The following is an 18727-nucleotide window of genomic DNA, read 5'->3' as shown; positions in this document are numbered from 1 at the left end:
GAGTGGGCTGCTCTGAGGACCCAAGACAGCACGCTCCGTGCACAGCACCCTTGGTGGGGGAGCCCACAGAAGTCCCCAGGGCGTGCCAACAGGACTCTCTCCCCAGACTCAGGGTGTAGTTCACCAGTTTCCAGGCAATACACAGACTGGTCTTGCCCACAGTGGTCCCAGCCTGGGGGGTGGGCAGGTCCTGACCTGCTCCTGGCCCCGGACCTCGCTCCTAGCACAACTCACTGGCTGCCAGCCTCTCTCCAGTCACACTAGACCACAAACTCTCTCCCCCCAGGCCTGGCAAGACCAGCTCCAGAATTCGAAGAAGAGGCTCCAGCAGAAAGGAAAGCTGAAATCTGGGTTCCGAGATGCCGGAGGCTGGCGAGGGTCAGTGCCTCCCACGCCCCAGTAGCGGTCCCTTTCCATCTGAGCCCCTCTCCGCGCAGCGGATGGCAGGCCAGCCCTCTGCAACTCCCGGAGAGGTAGTAAGTGTAAGGCTTGGAACCCCGCGCAGCCCAGCCGCGCCGGGGCGGTGGGTGGGTGGGTGTCTGCTATGGGATTATTCTTAGCGCTTCACTCTCTTCGCAAAAGTGGCGCCTCCGCACTCCGGGATCCGGCACGCTCGCTCCGGGCTCGCACGCCCGGCCCAGACACCAGCGCGGAGGAGAGTCCCGGGCGGGGTCCGCGAGGGGTGAGACGCCGAGGCGCAGGAGAGGAGGGGGCTCCCGCGGGAGGAGGGGACGCTGCGGGAGGAGCTCCAGCGGCAGGCGGCGTCGAGCCCTCGGCCTGCACCCAGCCCTGCGCCGCGCACCCAGCCCTGCGCCGCGCACTCGGCCGCCTCCCCGGACTCCTCCCGGGCGCAGAGAGCCCGGCGGCGGCGCGCCCAGCCCTTACCTATGGTGGTGATGACCGTGATGGCAAAGTAGAAGGAGCCAGCGAATTTCCACTGGACGCCGGCACGGTGCGGCTCCGACTGCAGGATCACCAGCTCCAGCTGCCGGTAGTCCTCGCTGCTGATGTTGTACTTCCCCTTGATCCGGATCTCCTCGGCTTTGAGTTTCTCCTCCTCGCGCATCTCGTGGTCCGACTCGAGGGCGTCGAAGACGGCGGCGCCCACCAGCAGGTAGGTGAAGGTGCAGACGATGAGAGACAGAGTCCGCACGTTCTGCCTCTTCATGGCCGCCAGCAAGGAGCCGGCGCGGGGGGCATGTCCCGCAGGCTCGCAGCCGCTCGCGTCCCACTGCAGCGCCCGGCGGCCGCCGCCGCCGCCTCCTCCTCCGCCGCCGCCGCCTCCAAGTTGTAAGCGGCGGCGGCAGCAGCAGCAGCAGCAGCAGCGGGAAGGCGGGGGGCGGGGAGGCTGGGGGGGCCCCCCTCCGCCGGGGCCGCCACAGCCGCCGCCACCGCGAGGCGGCCGGCGGGGCAGGGGCGGCGCGGGCCCGGGTTCGGGCGAGAAGGCGGACAGGCACAGGAGGCTGCTCGAGCGCCGGGGCCAGGCGTCCGGGAGCCCCGACACCCTGCGCCAGACCCGGCCGAAGCAGCCAGCCCCACTGCGCAGGGCCATGCACGGCGGCGCCGCCGGGCACCGCGCTGCCCTCCGCACCCCGCCCCCCGCTCCCGCCGGAAAAGCAGGGGCAGGAGCGGGAGCGCGGCCCGAGGGCGAGGGCGGCCGCCGGGGCCCGCGCCCCTCGGGGTCCGGCTCTCGAGCGGTGGCGCCCCACTAGATGCCCACAATTTGCGCGCACCAGGCGGGACCTCCTTCTCCTTTTACCCCTCTTCGCCCCCCTCCCCCGATGGGGTGTGGAAAAGTTTACGAAGTGGTGGTGTCTCTGGAGTCCTCAGCAGGCGGGGAGGGGGCCGAGCAGGTGCAGCAGGCGGGGCGGCCCGATGCCCGAAGGTCCGAGAGCCGCGGGCCCACCAGAGCGCGCAGGGACGTGGCGGGGTCCCCGCTGGGCGTCGGCCGGTCCACGAAGTTTGCTCCGCTCAGCCCCCGAGGCGCGGGTGTGGGGCGCGGCCTCCGGGCAGCAGAGCCCGCGGCGGAGCGGCCTCGGGGGCGACCGGGGGACGGCGAGGCGGCGGTCGTCCTGCCCGCTCCTCCGGGGGCGGTGGGCGCGGCGGCGGCGGCGGCGGGAGGGGTCCCGCGGGTCTCGCCGAGCTGCGGGGCGGGCGCGGGCGCATTAGCCGCGCCGGGGTCGGGGCCCTCCGGCGTCCGGGCGTCTGGGGAGGTGGCTGCGGCGCTGGTCTGCCCGGGGCGCTGCGTGCGTGCGCGCCGGAGGGAGCCTGAGTGTGTGTGCGTGTGTATGTGTGTGCGTGTGCGCGCGCGTGGCAGCCCCGTTCCGGCGGGAGGGCCGCGGGGGGCGGGGGCCGGGCTACGCGGAGGCCCGGCCTTCCTCCCTCTCTCCTTCTCTCTCTCCCGCAGCCTCCGGGGCGCGCCACCTCCCGCCTGATCCGCGGCCAGCTGGCGAGGCGGCCTCGGCAGCTCCCGCTGCAGACCGAGCGCCGCGCAGGGTGCACGCGAAGAGAGCCCGAGAGGGGCGGTCGGTGCCGCGGCAGGGGGTGGAGGCGGGCGGAGGCGGACGGAGGACTAGGTGAGGGTGGGGGCGGAGCCACCAGCAGGTTTCAGCGGCGGGGGATGGGAAGATTGAGGCGGCTGCTTGGGTCCTCCGAGCCCCGCTCACTGAGAGCGCACGTAGCCACGCGGGGCGGAGAGTTTGAGGCACCCAGGGTTGGGGGAGGAAAGGGGATTCAGCCCGAGAAGGCAGACACGCGCGGTAAGAGAAAGGAGAGATCCGGCGGAGAGTGGGGAGCACAAGCCGAGGGGGCCGTGGGCAACCGGGAGCGCAGCAGCACACGCGGTTCCCCCAGAGCTAGCCACCTGGCGCTGGCGCGTGCCACTGGCGGGGGGCACCTTCTCATCGAGTCGTGGGTTCCCAAGGGTCGCCTCAGCCCCCGCGAGCGTCGCTGGCCGAGTGGCTAGCACCTGCCGACCTGAACGGTTCCCCTGGAGAGTGCTGAGGGTGGCACGGGCCGTCACTTTTGGGGCCCTGGCCTCAGAGGAGGACGCCGCATCCCCCTTTTCTCTTCCCTCCCAGTGGCTTTTCCAAGAAACACTCTTTGGTTCCCTGAGGCGGGGCGCTGGGAGCACCGGAACGCAACCCTGTCCCTCCCCGCGCCGCGCGACGGCCCCTCTCCGGACCAGCTTGGGGAGAGAACACGAGGCTCGTGCTGGGGGCGCAATAATCCTGTGTCCAAAGAGGAGACCTAGCCTGGCTTTATCCCCTTCCCTTTTCAGCCTCCTTTGCCCTCTTCTCCCATCTTCCTTCAGATCATCTAGGGGAGTTTCCCTCGGCCATGGGACCCCTCATCTCTTGGAGCTCGACATGGGCTGGTTGAAGCCACGGACACCGCGGGCTCCCCTTCCTCCGATCAGGAGACCTCTCTTGGGACCCAGCCCAGAAAGAGATTGTGACTTGAGGAAAGGGGCGCCCCCCAGCGGCGGGCTAGTAGCCAGGGCAGAGGTGGCTACGCGCGATGCGAAACATGCCAGGGAATCAAACCCAACCCTCGCGCAGTTCGCGGGCTTCGGGAGCCCTAGCCCTTCTAAGTCGCCCCCCAGCCATGCTTCGGGTCTCCGTCCGCGGGAACTTAGAGCCAAGCGAGTCTGGGAATCCTGTGTCTCACGGATGCTTCCCACACCATTTCAGGGACTTGCGAATGCATGAGCCCCCGCCGAACCGGAGAAGGGGCCCCGCTTTATCGCTGGTTCTGCAGGCGACCTTGAGCACCGGAAGGGGGCGAAAGCCCCGCCCCAGTAGGCGCTTTCCCTAAAATTCATTTTGGAAACGGAGGCCTGTGCGCGCTAGGCGAATGAGCCTGACCACCCGGTGAGTCACCGCGAGCGGGCGACTAGGATTCCCAGCAGCTGGTAATTAACTGCGCGGTGGCTCGGCCCACGACGGAACCCCAGTCGGGCTCCCTGAGCCCTGCAGCGGCGCCACCCCTGAGTCACAGCCGTCGGGCCTCCGCCGTCCGAAAGCGGATTGGCCCGCCAGGACGCCACCAGGGGGCACTGGACTCCGACCCACGGATCGGCCCGCGATGAGCCAACCCGGTGGAGGGGAGTTCATGCTGGCCCCAAGGGCAGGTGCTGCAGCGGGGGGGAGGGACGCTCTCGACTGGCAGAGTCCAAGCTTTGTAGCGAGCCACTTTTATTAGGTTTACAAACAGCCTTTCAGGAAAACGGAACCGCTTTGTGTGCGTGCTGGAAGGGACCTCAGATATATATATATATATATATGCTGTTTTACAGATGGGAGCCCTTCCAGCGGGAGAGAATCACATGCCCAGGGACACAGGGCAGTTCCAATCTAGAACCAGCACTTGAAGCTCCTCCAGGCTGCCCAGCACTCCAGGGACCCAGCTGCCTTCTGGCCCCAACCTCACATTTCCATGAAGAGCTGCAGACCACCCCGCAAACACTGTGTCTTCCTTCTTTTCTCCCTCCAAACTACAGCTTCTGGACTAGAGATCTGGGGGGTGCAGGAGGAGGGTGCCCTGGTCTGCCCAGCTACCCCCCACATTCCTCTCCCCACCCTGCACTCTCCTCTCGTGGCCTTGACCTATGGGTGGGATGTGAGCTTCTCGGAGCAGAGCCTGTCTTGACATCTGTCTTGTGTCCCCAGCATTCATACCCAAGGCAGTGCTCTCCTAGCATTGTGGGTTGCTATGACAGTCCAGAAAAGAGGTCAGGTTGGTGAGACTGATAACAGGGCCTGGGGTGCGGTGTGTGTGGGGGGTGATGGACCTTCCTCTTTGCGGCTGTGGTTCTGAAAGCAACCCCGACAGCCCAGCCCAGCCCAGCCCTGCGGTGGATTCAGAGCTCAGGTGTAGCCAATCAGAGATCAGGATTCCCTGGCCACAGCGATTGGAGAGTGGCTCACCTCTCACCCAGGGAGGGCCCTGGGAAAGTGTTCCCAAGAGGAGAGAAGGAGAGGGAAGGAGGGAGGCAGGTAAAAAAGACGAAGGCCTAGCCACCTGACTGGGGAGCAAGTGCAAAAGTATTCTCTCTTTTCAGGCTGCTGTGAGTTGGTCCTAAGCTGGCCCAGGCTGCTGGCTGGTACCTGTGAGCTAGCGTCCCCTCTGTCCCTGGGCCTTCCTTGGTAAAAACAGATGGCGCTCTAGGTAATAAAAAGCATCTTGGCTTTATCACTGTCTACTACCTACTTGGACTTGTTTGCTAGGTTCTTTACATACACTGAGTGTGTCTGTAGCCCCAGGTCTAAGGATTCTTACCCGTCTTACCCAGAGAGGCCACGCAGTTTATGGTTGTCCCGCAGAGTCAGAGCGACCCCGCGGCCAGTGCAGAACGCCAGGCCCCTCCGCAGGCACTGGTCAGTGCGGGCCTGGGGCAGGGTCCGTCTGCTGGCCAGGAGCCAGAGCCGTCGGCTGCTCCCAGAACACCTGACTCCTTGGGCATGTCCCATGCTTTGCCATATTAATGCCCACAGCTTTGAAAACAGGCAGAGGCTGACCATCATCGTCCCCATTTTACGGATGGGGAAGGCGAGTCAACGAGCCCAAAGGCCTCAAATCACGGGGGAGCTGTGAAGAGCCTGCCCTTCCTCGGGGCCCAAGACCAGCTCTACAGGTGCCTCCATCTTCTCGTGGCTTTGCCAAACACCCCTCGTGAGTCACAAAATTTGCAGCTGATGGCATCTCAGACCTCCAGTCGTGGCAGGTTCCAGAGGGCAGCGCTCTGCAGCCACTCACGCAGAGCTTTCCCGATTCGCTTTGGGACATGAACGAGTGTGTCACTGAGGAACACTGGGTGAAACGGGAGGATTCAGGACTTCTCAGAGCCTCTGGTCCCCTAACAAGCACAGCGTTTCCCGAACTCACTTGACCAGTGGACACTATCTTCGGGAACGAAGTCAGCCTCAGCATCAGGGGCCACTCTCTGGGAACCACTGGCCTAGCCCGGAGAGTAGGGCGCAGAGAAGCAGGAGGCCCGGGTTCCATATTCGGTCTCACACAGACAGAACCTCTGCCAATTCAGGCCCTCGGGGTCTCCAGCCCCTGATGGCCCCTGCCTCTACCTCCAACTAAGCTTCCCCGCCCCCCTCTGCCTGCAGTTTCTGGACACACTGTCCCCTGGAGTGCCTCCCTGGCGTTCCCACCCTCGGACCTGGCCTCTGGCCACTTCTCTGGCCTCTGTTCCCGCCTCCCTCTCTCCACCGTCCACCCCGAACACCCAATGCACGCCTTTCCTGGGGCTGTTCACTCCTTCAAGCCAAGGACGTCCCCCAGTGACCCAGGCACACGCACACCCATGCTTTATTAGAGAAAATGTGATTAGTGGATCTCCAGCTTTCTTAATGGGGCCTTGAGCCTCTGCCCATCTCCACGCCTGATCCATAAATAGCTCCCTCACGTCCCGAAGCCCCAGCGCTGCCAGGATCAATCGGGGGCGATCGGAGGAGGCCTCTCCGCCTGACAGCTCCCGAGGAGCCACCCGAGGGGTGCGAACCCTGCGGGCAGGGGGGTCTCATTAACGGAGGCCGAGCCGCCTGCTCTGGGCTGCTGCCGAGGGGGGCTGTCCTCCAACCAGGCAGAGGGGACGGGAGGGCGTGTCCCAGCCCCACCACAGTGCCTGAGAGGACCAGGCATCCATGGACAGGGGCAGATGCCAGAACCAGCTCTTTTACCTTCTGAACATTAACAATAATAAATCAATAAATAAAACAAAAATTAAAAACAGACAAAAAAAAACTTTCTGCCTTAAAAGTAAACAGAAGCGATGGTTGATTGGGATGGTGGTGGCTTCTGTACCTTGGGAGAGAGGCCCAAGTCTCCTCGTCTTGAACTTGGGCATGCGATGGGGTTGCCTCCGGGCCATAGCGGACTGGGTGCTGACAACACCTGGCGGTGTCAGTGCAGAGGAAGGGGCACCGCTGAGAATGGAGGGCAGGACTGGGGGCGCCCTCCCCAGAGGCAGCCCCACGCCTAGCATGGCCACGCACTCGTCACTGCAGCTCAGTCTGCCCGCTGACCCCACCACCCTCAGGCTGTCCAGGGAGTACGGGTGGCTGGGGGGTCCAAATCCTAGGCTGCCATTTCCTCCTGGTATGACCTTGAGCAAGGGAGGGACCCCTTCTGTGCCCCTGTCCCCGGTTGGTTAAGCAAGGAGGAAAGAGCCATCCCCGCTGGACTGGGCCCTCTTCCCATGTGCACAGGGCACACTGCCCTCTCTCTCCGCCCGGCTGCCGGCCGGCCGGGAATGGAGCCAGCAGCCACAGGCCCGCAGGCCACGGGGACGCTGCTCTGCAGCCAGCTCCCCCCAGGCGGGCGCTAACTTTAGCCTGGTCACATGGGGCGTGCGCGGTGCCCGTGCCCGGAGTTTACAGATCCCTGCGGAAGGTGTTTAAATATTTTTCCTTTTCGGAGGCCTGGTTCTCGCCTCTGCCATCTTCACCTTTGTGCGGCAGAAGGTATTTTTGCAAACACAGCGGAGGTGGCGGCGATTTCTCAGCGTGACGCTGCGTCCCTGTACACACACCGCTGCTATTCCGGTGACTCGCAGGTGTGTTTGTTTGTATCCTCATGAGCCTGTCAACTCTTGCGGGCAGGGTGCATCCAAGGCCCCCAAAGGTCCCTGAGCAACCCCCTTCCACAGGCGTCACCCCCAGGAAGCCTTTGTGATCCCAGGCTGGGTCTGCATAGGACCTGATGTGTCCACAGCGGGGCTTGGTAAGCAGTCACCAAGATGACCAAGGCCCAGAGGCCTCGGGAAGTTTCTGAGAGGGTTCCTCCGCCTCTGAGCTGCTTCCTGTGCCCAGTGTCACCTGCCAGGCTGGGGGATCTGGGAGGGTGCTGGGGCCTGACACAGATGGACAGGAGAAAGCAGGGTGTAGAGGTGGAGACCCATGAATCACGTGGGCACTGGGGAGCCCAGATCAGCTTGGACGGGCGGACCCCCGAGGACATCCTGCTGAAGAGACTTTGCCGTCCAGCCCCCAGCTGTGTCGCAGGCTGGTCCCCAGCTCTCCAGATGCCGTGAGCAGGGAGCAGGCACAGTCACGCCCTGAGGCCATGCACGCAGTACAGGTGACCTTCCCTCGGGGCTGGAAGGACCTCTGGCGATTGGTCTCTTTCCGCTTTTGACAAATGAGGCGGCCGTGGCGCAGAGCATGGGCGGCAGGGCCGGGACACCATCCACCTCTGGGAGTCCCCGGAGCTCAGGTCCTCCTGAGGGTCTCCAGGGAGTCTACGCAGCCCAGCAGCCCGGCTCTTGCCGCCAACACCACGAGGAGTATCGAGTATCGAGTATCGGGGCGCCAGCAGCAAGGCCCCCACGGGGTGGAGCAGATGTCCTGCTGAGAATGCGCAGTCCGGCCGGCCTGCGGGTAGCGTGGGAGACGGCGCTGCGGGGAGAGGAGAAAAAGCCAGCGGCGAGGAGTGTGCAGTGGGCGGAGGGGTGCTTGGGGTGCGAGGGCAGGGACAGCCTCCCGGGGCGATTGAGCCGAGACCTGAAAGACAAGTGGGGTCCAGGGCCGCGTGCAGGCAGAGGGAGCAGCCGACGGCTGGGCCAAGGGGAAGGGTCTCGGCTTGTTCAGAGCAGAGCAAGAGTATGAATGTGGCCGGGGCGCGGGCCCAGGGGAAGGTGGCCCGGAGGCGGTCAGAGGTCAGGGCTCCGAGGCTCTCGCAGGGCGGGAGGAGGTGCTGGATCTCAGGGTGCATTCCCAGAGGTCCGTGCTGCACTGGGTGGGGGCTGAGTCCCACGGTGCTCGTTGGACGGGCGTGGGGCCCCACGTCCTGCCACACTGGTCACACGGGGCCCGGGCCTGAGCAGCAGCATCTCTGACCCGGAGGAACAAAGGCCCCGGAGAAATGGGTGTCCAATTAAAACAATAATGACTCCAGCTCTGATGATTGTGAAGGCGTGGGGCTCACGTCACCAGCCACCCAGAGGCCACCTCGAGCGCCAGCTGCTCTGTGCCGAGGTCTGCCGGGGCCGGGGGTGTGGAAGGGTGAGCAGGGCGCAGTCACTGCGGCTCCACGCTGGCCGGCCAGCTCGGGGGGGGGCTCAGAGGACGCGATGTGACATCCACAGCACCGGGAAGGGTCCCCAGTTCCCCAGGTCCCTCCCCACCTCCACCCGCAGCCTCAGATCTCTGTACTGGCAGCAGATTCAATCACTGACTCCTGTTCTTACAACATTTAATCCTTTTCATTGATTTATTCTTGATCACAATATATATATATATTTTTGCATAAAATCTGTGTACAGGAAAATATAAAGAAACAAAAGAAATAAACAACCCAGAAGCCCAAGGATTCCTTGGCACTGGGGTCCTGCTCTGGGAAGGGCAGACTTGACACCCTGAGGCCACCAGCTGCTGGTGTCAGAGACTTCCTAAGAGTTCAGGCCAAAGGGGCGGGAGGCCGCAAAGGCCAACAGGAGGGTGCAGGGAGGAGGCGGAGAAGGGGAGGCTCCAGATTGGAGCGGGCAGTGCGTGGCCACCGGCTGAGCCCAGCACCATGTCACAGGTGCTGCTGGGTCCCCACAGTGCAGTCTTGAGGGAGCCAGGCCGACACTCTGTCCCCTCTGAGTAGATGACAACCCTGTTGTCCTAACACAGCATAAGCAGAGATCCCCGAATCCGGCCAGAGTGACTCAAGCATGGGCACACCAGGACCCCAATACTTGGGAGTGCCTTGTGCGAGGAGGTGGACTGTGATGACAAGGACTCAGTCAGCATGTGAGGGGCAGACCAGGCTCAGGTCTGAGAAGCACCCTTTCCCGGGAGAGGCCCCCACACACCGGGCCTCAGGCGCCTCCCTGGCAGAGTGGGTGAAGCGAAGGCTTCCAGCTACTCCGGTGGTGGAAACATCAAGGTCCCTAGGTTGCGCCACATGCAGGCGGCACCTCTGACCGTGAGGCCAGGGCAGTGCCAATATGTGGGCTCGGGAGTCCGAGGGCCCAGGGTTCGCCGAGCCGTACCCGGCTATGTGACCGTGGGCCTGTCACTTCGTGAGTCTTGCTTTTCTCACCTGTGTGACGGGGATGCCATGCGTGCTCTGCTCTGCAGAGTGCCTGGCACCAGCGAGCACGGAGTCAAGGCGAGCTGGCGCGTCTGTCTGGCCCTAGCTTCGAACCTCACCCTCTCGGGAGCTGCCATTGCTTCCCCAAAGGCAGGAGCACCAGTGACCCCGGCACAGCGGTCCCTGGGAAATGCCGAGGCCGGCAGAGCCGAGGCGGCCGCAGGAGAGGGGCAGCGGAGAGAAGGACGCGGAGCACAGGCAGGTCAGGGACCAGCCGGGGAGACGGAGAGACTGGAAAAGGGAGACTGTCGGGCGCAGAGCAGCTAGACGGGCCGGGCTGGAGAGCTGCTGGGGGGGGGGGGGGGGAGGGGCGGGAGCAAAGTGTCCTGCTCTGGTCCAGGCTGACCCCTCCCGGTGCTCCCACTCCCGAGTCCCATCCCTCCCAGCCCGGACCTCAGGGTCTGGGAGCTTCCGGACCAGAACGGAGAGACACTGTTCCTTCTTTCTTGTCACAAGGCATCAACTCGGCCGGTTCCCCGTCCAGATGCCGGAGGCTGCCAAGGAGAGGTCAGGGTGCTCACGCGTCACAGAGCAAGGCATGGTGTTGACGTCAGCTTCCGAGGCCCATCATCAACCCCACCATCCACGATTCAGCCTCAGCTGCTCCCCACTCCCCTTTCTGTGCGGGGCCTGACCCGCAGACCTCAGCCAGCACGCGGGGGGCGGGGCGGGGGCGGGGCCAGGTTCTGGGGGCGGGGCCAGGTCCCGGGGCCGGGCTCTCTGCACCTCGGTCCATCCGCCCTCCTGAGCCGGGCCTCCTGGCCACAGGGCTCCTCCCGGCCGTCTCTCACGTGGGGCCAGCCCTGCAGCGCAGAGTGCTGGCTCCCCCAGCCTCCACCCTGCCTCTCTGACTGGTGTCCCCCTCAGCAGTTTCTTGAGCATTCAAGTGCATCTCAACATCTGCTTCTAGGGGTACCCAGACTAACACAGGGACATTCAGGAATCCATCAGAAACCCCCAAAAACCAACAACAACAAAAAAATCAGTTTCTAAGGAGGCCTGGAGCCAAACAGGAGGGAACAGTCACACGCAGAGAGAAAGAGAAAGCACCCCACATCCTGTCTGTCTCTGGGTCTGTCGGGAGGGGATGGATTATACAGCATGTTATGGACTTAGTCTGTGTCCCTCTCAAGTTCAGGTGGCGAAGCCCTGGCCCCCAGTGGGATGGTATTCAGAGGTGAGGACTTGGGGAGGAGATAGCGTTTAGATGAGGACACAAGGATGGGCCCCCACGATGGAGTTAGAGTCCTCATGAAAAGAAGAGACCAAAGCTCGCTCTCTCTCTCTCTCTCTCTCTCTCTCTCTCTACTAGGAGAGGACACAGGCCAGGAAGAGAGCCCTTGCCAGATCCGGACACCGTGACCTTGGACCCCCCAGCCTCCAGAACGGTGAGAAACGTCTGTTGCTCGAGTCCCCCAGTCTGTGGCGTTCTGTTAGAGCAGCCCGAGCTGACAAAGACATGGCAGCACCGATATTTGTACAAATGAGGAAAATTGGTGGGTTGGCTTTGCAAAGGCTTATTTCTTGCTCCTGTGACTTGACAGGCAGCTCTGCTCGCTGAGGTCCCTCCGAGACCAGGGTTAACAGACCCCCCCCCACCCCCCCGCCAGCCAGGGCAAGGGGACCTGACACACCTCGCCATGCTCCCGAGCACCCAGACCTCTACCCAAGAATCCTGTCCCCCGCCCGGCTGTCACTCACAAGGGGAAGACATGTGAGACTGCACGTCCCAGACCCTTGTTCATCCTTCATCCCTCGCTGGAGGAAGAGACTCCGGAGAGGACGTGGGCCTGCAGATCCGTGAGACAGAACAGAGCCCACCAGACGAGGACAGATGAAACGGGAGGGCGTCGTGACAAGCAGCAGACCTGGGTGGGTGGGGAAATTAAACCCAAACGGGGGAGGCTAGACCTGTCTGAGAAGGTGCAGCCTAAGTGCTGAGTGAGGGCTCCTGAAATAGAAGGTTCGAACCGGAAGGGTTAATTGTAATGATAGTCTGTGCAAAAGTCATAGCTCAGCCACCTCCAAGAGTTCTGGGCAGGGAGAGCGATCAGCCTTCCGAGGCTCTCGCCCCGGAGGGGGAAGGGAGAGGGGAAAAAAGGATTCTAGAAATGTCATCTTGGACCGAAGGGGAACAATGAGGGGGAAGAGGAAACATCTTACTGTGTGGAATCATAGGTATCTTAGTTCAGCCAGTTATAGAGAAGCCTGTGTCTGGTTATATAAACAGGGAAGAGGAGGTGGCCACCAACACCATGGAAGGTGTCACGGTGTCTGCCCGGGCGCCGTAAAAAAATGCTACAAACTGGAGGGCTTACACAACAGACAGTTGTTTCTCACAGGTCTGGAAGTCCAGGATCAAGGGGCCGGCGAGGTGGGCTTCTTCTGAAGCCCCGTCTCTTAGTTTGCAGATGTCCCTCATCTTGCCGTGGACTCACGTGACCTCTTCTCTGTGCATGTTCTGGGGGGAGAAGGAGGAGAGAGAGTGAGCTCTGGTGTCTTTTCTTAAAAGGATACTAATCCCATTAGGTCAGGGCCCCACCCTTTTGACCTCGTTTAACCCTGATTACTTCCTTAGAGGCCCCATCTCCAACTACAGCCAGCCACCCTGAGGCTTAGGGTTTTGACATGTGCATTTGGGGAGAGACACAAACATTCCGTTTATAAGAGAAGTGCATAAGTAGGGACTTCCACGTTAACAGAGAAGAAATAGAAGGAACCATAACTCGATCACACCATCGAAAACGAGGAAGAAACGATGATGCAAAATAAATAATCAACAGTAGAATATTGTGGGAACTATAATAAATATATATGCATTGACATCTTCAGTAGAAAGGAAGTGAATGCCCCCATGAAAAAGACAGACACTGTCAGAACTGGGCTCCAAAGAAACCAAGCCAGTTACAAGCTGTTTATTAGAAATAAACTTGAAACAAAATATTTTAGATATTCAAAGTCAATCGCTGGGACCATACCTGCAAGGACAAAGCAAGTGAATATAAAGTAGAACTGGCAGATATTAATCTCAAAAAAGTTTTTAAAATACTTGTATGGGGTAAATTAGAGCATTAATGATACACTAAAGTCATAAGCCTGTATTTAAAAAGGAGAAGAGCTAAATATATAATAAAGCAAAACCTGTTAGGAAACAGACTTGATAAAAATAAAAGCGCAGCGAGAGAAGTGGACGTCTTTATCAGAAATGGAAGAAAGGGTTAGAAATTAAGAAGCAGTCCAGTGCATTGCATGACCACTGATGAGATCCCAGCGTGAACAAGTCAAATTGTACAGAGTTCTGCTAGGGACGATAGGGGACATCGAATACGGATGGAGTGTTAGAAGAGCGGAGCATCGCTATAATTTCTCATGGAAAATAAGGGCACCATGGTGACACTGGGAAACATCCTTCTTTATCAGGAAGAGAGACTGAAGTAACTAGGGGTGACATGCCATGGAGCTGATGACTTAGATTTAAAGACCTCAGTTAAAAAAAACAAACGAGGCCCTGGCCGGTTGGCTCAGTGGTAGAATGTCAGCCTGGCATGCTGAAGTCTCAGGTTCGATTCCCGGCCAGGGGACACAGGAGAGGCGCCCATCTGCTTCTCCACCCCTCCCCCTCTCCTTCCTCTCTGTCTCTCTCTTCCCCTCCCGCAGCCGAGGCTCCATTGGAGCAAAGATGGCCTGGGTGCTGGGGATAGCTCCTTGGCCTCTGCCCCAGGCGCTAGAGTGGCTCTGGTTGCAACAGAGCGACGCCCCGGATGGGCAGCGCATCGCCCTCTGGTGGGCATGCTGGGTGGATCCCGGTCAGGCGCATGCGGGAGTCTGTCTGACTGCCTCCTGGTTTCCAGCTTCAGAAAAATACAAAAAAATAAAAATAAAAAATAATAATAAAAAAAACAAACGAACATGACCACATGTACACAGTCACAGAATCTTGTCATGGACACGTTGGATACACCATATCCCTCTCTCTGCTTTTCTATACCTTTGAAATGTGAAAACAACAAAGTATTAATGGCGGAATGACATCATGCAACCCATAGATGTGAACGTCTGTGTAACATACAGTTGTATGTATCCTCAAAGAGGGAGCACACGTTCTCACGTCCCAAAGGCCACTGATGAAAACCAGCATGTAACAGGCCAGCAAGAACACTTAGCAAATTCAAGAACACAAGAACCAGGTTTCTCACCGGGGCCCTCATGCGCCGGCCACATCCAAGACAAGTAGAAAGAGAGAATACACAGGAAGCCAAAACACCCTTCGACTCCATGTGAATGTAAAACATCCCTCCATAACTCTTGGGTCGCAGAGAAAATCGATGGGGAAATTACATCCGAGCTGTAAGAGGAAGAGGAAGAAGGAGCCTCATGCTAGAACGTACGGAGCGAAGCTGTCATGCCTCACAAACACTGCCTGAGATGCCTTTATGAGAAACACGAGGGAACACACGGAACACTGGTGCCCGGACTCGTCTCCAGAAATTAGGTAAAGAAACAACAAAGGAAATAAGAGGGAGAGAATGCATAAAGATAAGAAGCGAAACTGATGAAATAAAAAAAAAAAGATTTTAAACAGTGGAAAGAAAACTTGTTAATGCAAAAGCTTGTTCTTTGAAATGGCTAATAAAATAGAGGGGAAAACACCCTCGCGAGCCCAATTACGGAGAACGGAGAGAGCGTGTGTAAAATTAGACAAGATTAGGAATGAAGGAGGCAGACATACCTATATAACTACAGATACAGGGGAGATAAAAAACAATTATGAGAGAGTATTATGTGCAACTCTGTGAAAGCCTCAGGGAAACGGACAATTTCCTAGTAACAGTAAATTACCGAAATCGGTTCAAGAAAAATGGAAAATTTTAATAGACCAATTACCATAAGAGAGATTAGAAGGTGATTGGAGATCTATCAGCAAAAAGGCACCAGAATCAAGACAGGCTCACAGCTGAGTTTTATCTAATTTCTAAAGAACTCAGTGCGATTTAAATTATTTTGAGTCATAGAAAAAGATAGAAGAGAAACTCCCTTGTTCTTCTGCACATCTAGAATAACTGGAATGCAATGACACTTAAGAATCTATAGGTAAAAATACCTAAATAAAATACCAGCAAATAGAATCTGGCAACCAATTAAAAAAAAAAAGAATACATTACCCTACAGGTTTATTGCAGGAATGAGATGTGTGGATGAGGATTGTTAGCCCTGGGGACATTTTGTAGGTATATTGTCACCCCTGCCCCCCAAGCACTTCATGGCATGACAGAGTCAGGACTTGTTAGGCGATGCTGAGGGGAGGGGACATGCAAATGATGAGGACTGAACAGAACTAAGACATCGAGGGAGACTTGCTAACAGATTAGCAAGTGCCAAGATTTTCCACGGAAATTGTGTGGGGTTTATTTTCAAAACAGATTCTAAAAGGTAATATTGTTTCAACATTTGATAAGCATCCCATAAAACCAATTCCTTTCTGATCTGAAATCCCCCCCAAGGGAAAGGCTAAAAGACTTAGCTTGTTTTTCACTGAGCGCCAGTGTCTAAGTAAGGCATTGTGCGGGTGGCGTGTAGCACAGCGCACATCACCGCGTTTCCGCAGTCACTGCGTGGGGAGTGGATACCATTGGCTCTGAGGCTTGGAGAGGCGCAGCGGCTTCCGAGAGCACTCAGATGGACGGCGAGGGCGGAGTCCAGAGCTGAAACCTGCTGAGACTGGCCACGAAGCCCACGCTGTTCAGGGCATATGGGAAGCCACGTGTGGAAGTCCTCTGGGCAACTTCCTGGTTCCTGGAGGAGTTCTGGCCCGTTTACCCAAAGCCAGGAGCAACGGAGTGAACCCTGGACTAGCTATCAGAAGACGTGGGTCTTATTTCACACCCTGCCACCAGCTTGCTGGGTGGGTGGGCTAGGACTCTGAAAGCCTCTGCCCTTCTTCAACTCCCCAGACGGATTCACCCAGCCGGCCTCTGCAGAGCCAGCGGGAAGGCGCTGTCCGCGGTGCTGACGGGGCGCGTGCCCGCGGGCTCGGCCTCACCGGTTTCCAGAGGAGCGGGCCTGGGCCGCTGCCCAGAACGTACTGTGATTCATCAGCAGGTTCCAAATGGCAAACTACATTCTAAAGGTGGAGGAAGGGAAGGATTCTTTATTGGTTTGCTGACTCGGTGCCAAAGGATCTTTCTTTTCTCACCAAAAGAAAAGAAATGTCTTTGACAATTTGCATCACCTGGGCCTGATTCAAACATCTCAATTTTTGGAGAGAAGCATAGAAATAAGTTTGCACTGCCCAGCAGAATAAACGGGACATCACCCGGTTCCCAAACCCACTGCTTGTCTCTCTCTAAGCCCACCGTCCTCCTTCACCAGAGAGAATCCATCCTAATTTTGTGCCCCTTGCTCACTTCTTTGTCTCTATCGTATCTTTTTTAACAACAACAACAAAATGTGTATGTATCCTTCATAAATACATTGATCTGCCTCTGGGACCCTACATCATTAGAATTGTGCTGCGTGTGTTCTCTGCTGCCTGCTTCATCCCAGGGGCATGATGTGTTTGAAAGGCACCCACGTTGTTGCACGGTACTCTATTCTGCTAGGCAAATCAGCCACAACAGAGCTACGCGTTCCATTCTCTACATGGCATATGGTTATGTCCTTCTCCACCATGATGGGCCATGCCACCTTAAACCTCCTGCTACAGGGCTCACGGTGCACAAACCAATGAGTATTCACTGAGCTATGGACCTGTCGGCGGAACTGCTGGGTCATCGGGCATGACCAGTTCCACTTTACTAGGAGTGGTGGAGACTTGTGTCGCTCACTGTACCCCCTCCTCTCCATAGGCGAGACACCCCACTTGTGGCTGGCCGGGCAGGGCCCTGTAGCTGGCTCTTCTCTATGGATTGTGAGCAAAGGTGATTTACGTCATCTTCAGACTGAGTCATCTCATTATGGTGGCGGACCCTCCGCGAGGTCCTCCCAGTTTCTGACTTATCTTTCCACCTTCTTTATGGTATCTCTTGAACAAAACTTCTTCATTTTAATATGGTGGAATCTATCATTTCTTCAAGACATGTGTTTTGAGTCTCCTTTGGGAAATCCATTTCTAACCCGAGATCATAAAGGTATCTATAATGCCTTCTGAATGTTTTATAACTTGCCGCCCACATCGGTCTCCACCTAGGATAGATTTTTGCACGTGGTGTGTAGGAGCCCCATGTCCCTCTTGCTCTGTGGCCACTCATTTTACTTTCCTGGTGCTACTGAAGAAAAAGTCCGTCCCCTTCCCAGGGGCCTGTGCGAGCAACATTTCATCATGCGTCCATCATTGCGTGGGTGGGTCACTTCTGAGTTTCCCATTGGTCCATTCTTCTATTCCGGTGTGTACTTCTTTACCACTGTAATACATTTGGACTTGTTCCTCAAGAGTATGTTGGTTATTATTGGGTCTTTGCCTTCTCCATAAATTTTTAGAATCAGCTTGCCAAGTTTCACCAAAGGAAATTAAGATTTTTATTATTGTTGCACTGAATCTGTAAATCAATTTAGTGAAAATGTACTTCTTGGAGATAGTCTCCCCACCATTTACTTAGGTCTTCTTTAATGTCCTCCGATAAATTTTTATAACTTGTTCCATAATGGTCTTGCACATTAAAAATTTATTCTTGGGTTATGTACGAGTTTCCTACCGCCACTGTTACAAGTCACGGCAGACAGCGGCTTGCACAACAACACAGATTTATTACCTTACAGTTCGGGAAGTCAGACGTCAAAAATGAGTTTCTCTGGGTAAAAGTCAAGGTGTCGGCGGGGCTGTGTTCTTTATGGAGGTCAGAGGGGAGCCTCGTGTCTTGTCTTTTCCAGCTTCCAGAGGTTGGGGCATCTCTTGGCCCATGGCCTTCCTCCATCTTCAAAGCCAGCAGCACCAGGCTAGATTCTCACACTGCCATCCCTCCAGTCCCCTTTTGAGGACCCTTGTGACTACAGTGAGCCCACCTGGACAATCCTGGATAACGTGTTTTAAAGTCAGGTGATTAGCAACTTCAGTTTAATCGGCACCTGCCCTTACTCTGTCATATTGCATATTCACAGGTTCTGGGAATGAGGACGTGGACATCTTGGGATGCCATTATTCCACCTACCACGCATTCTTTTTTGTTTTTTGTGGCTCGTTAAATGGGTCACTTTTACATTTTATTTCCCAGCCATTTATTGCTGTGGTATAAAATTGCTCTGGCTTTTTCTGTATTGATTTTGTATCCAACAGCTTTGCGAAGCACGGGTTAATTTTAGTATGTCTCAAGATTCTTTAGGATTTTATTTTTTTTATGGAATAGATGACCTAATACAGGGGTAGTCAACCTTTTTATACCTACCGCCCACTTTTGTATCTCTGTTAGTAGTAACGTTTTCTAACCACCCACTGGTTCCACAGTAATGCTGATTTATAAAGTAGGGAAGTAACTTTACTTTATAAAATTTATAAAGCAGAGTTACAGCAAATTAAAGCATATAATAATAATTACTTACCAAGTGCTTTATGTCAGATTTTCACTGTTTGGCAGAATAAATCTTTATAAAACAACTTACTATAGTTAAATCTATCTTTTTATTTATATTTATACTTTGGTTGCTC

At 57.1% G+C, this 18727-nt stretch overlaps 1 protein-coding gene across 1 annotated transcript in view; it reads right to left on the bottom strand.

Moving 5' to 3' along the window:
• Positions 1 to 1168, bottom strand: part of KCNK9 (potassium two pore domain channel subfamily K member 9) — a 68268-nt gene extending 67100 nt beyond the window's left edge. Inside the window, exon 1 of the mRNA XM_066264614.1 lies at positions 886 to 1168. Within this exon, the coding sequence (XP_066120711.1) occupies positions 886 to 1168 (283 nt within the window). The remainder of the gene's footprint in view (positions 1 to 885) is intronic.
• Positions 1169 to 18727: the final 17559 nt, after the last annotated feature.

The sequence above is a fragment of the Saccopteryx bilineata genome, chromosome 3 (assembly GCF_036850765.1).
Source record: "Saccopteryx bilineata isolate mSacBil1 chromosome 3, mSacBil1_pri_phased_curated, whole genome shotgun sequence".
NCBI lineage: Eukaryota > Metazoa > Chordata > Mammalia > Chiroptera > Emballonuridae > Saccopteryx > Saccopteryx bilineata.
The sequence above is the reverse complement of the archived record's forward strand: the minus strand, read 5'-3'. Positions and strand labels throughout refer to the sequence as shown.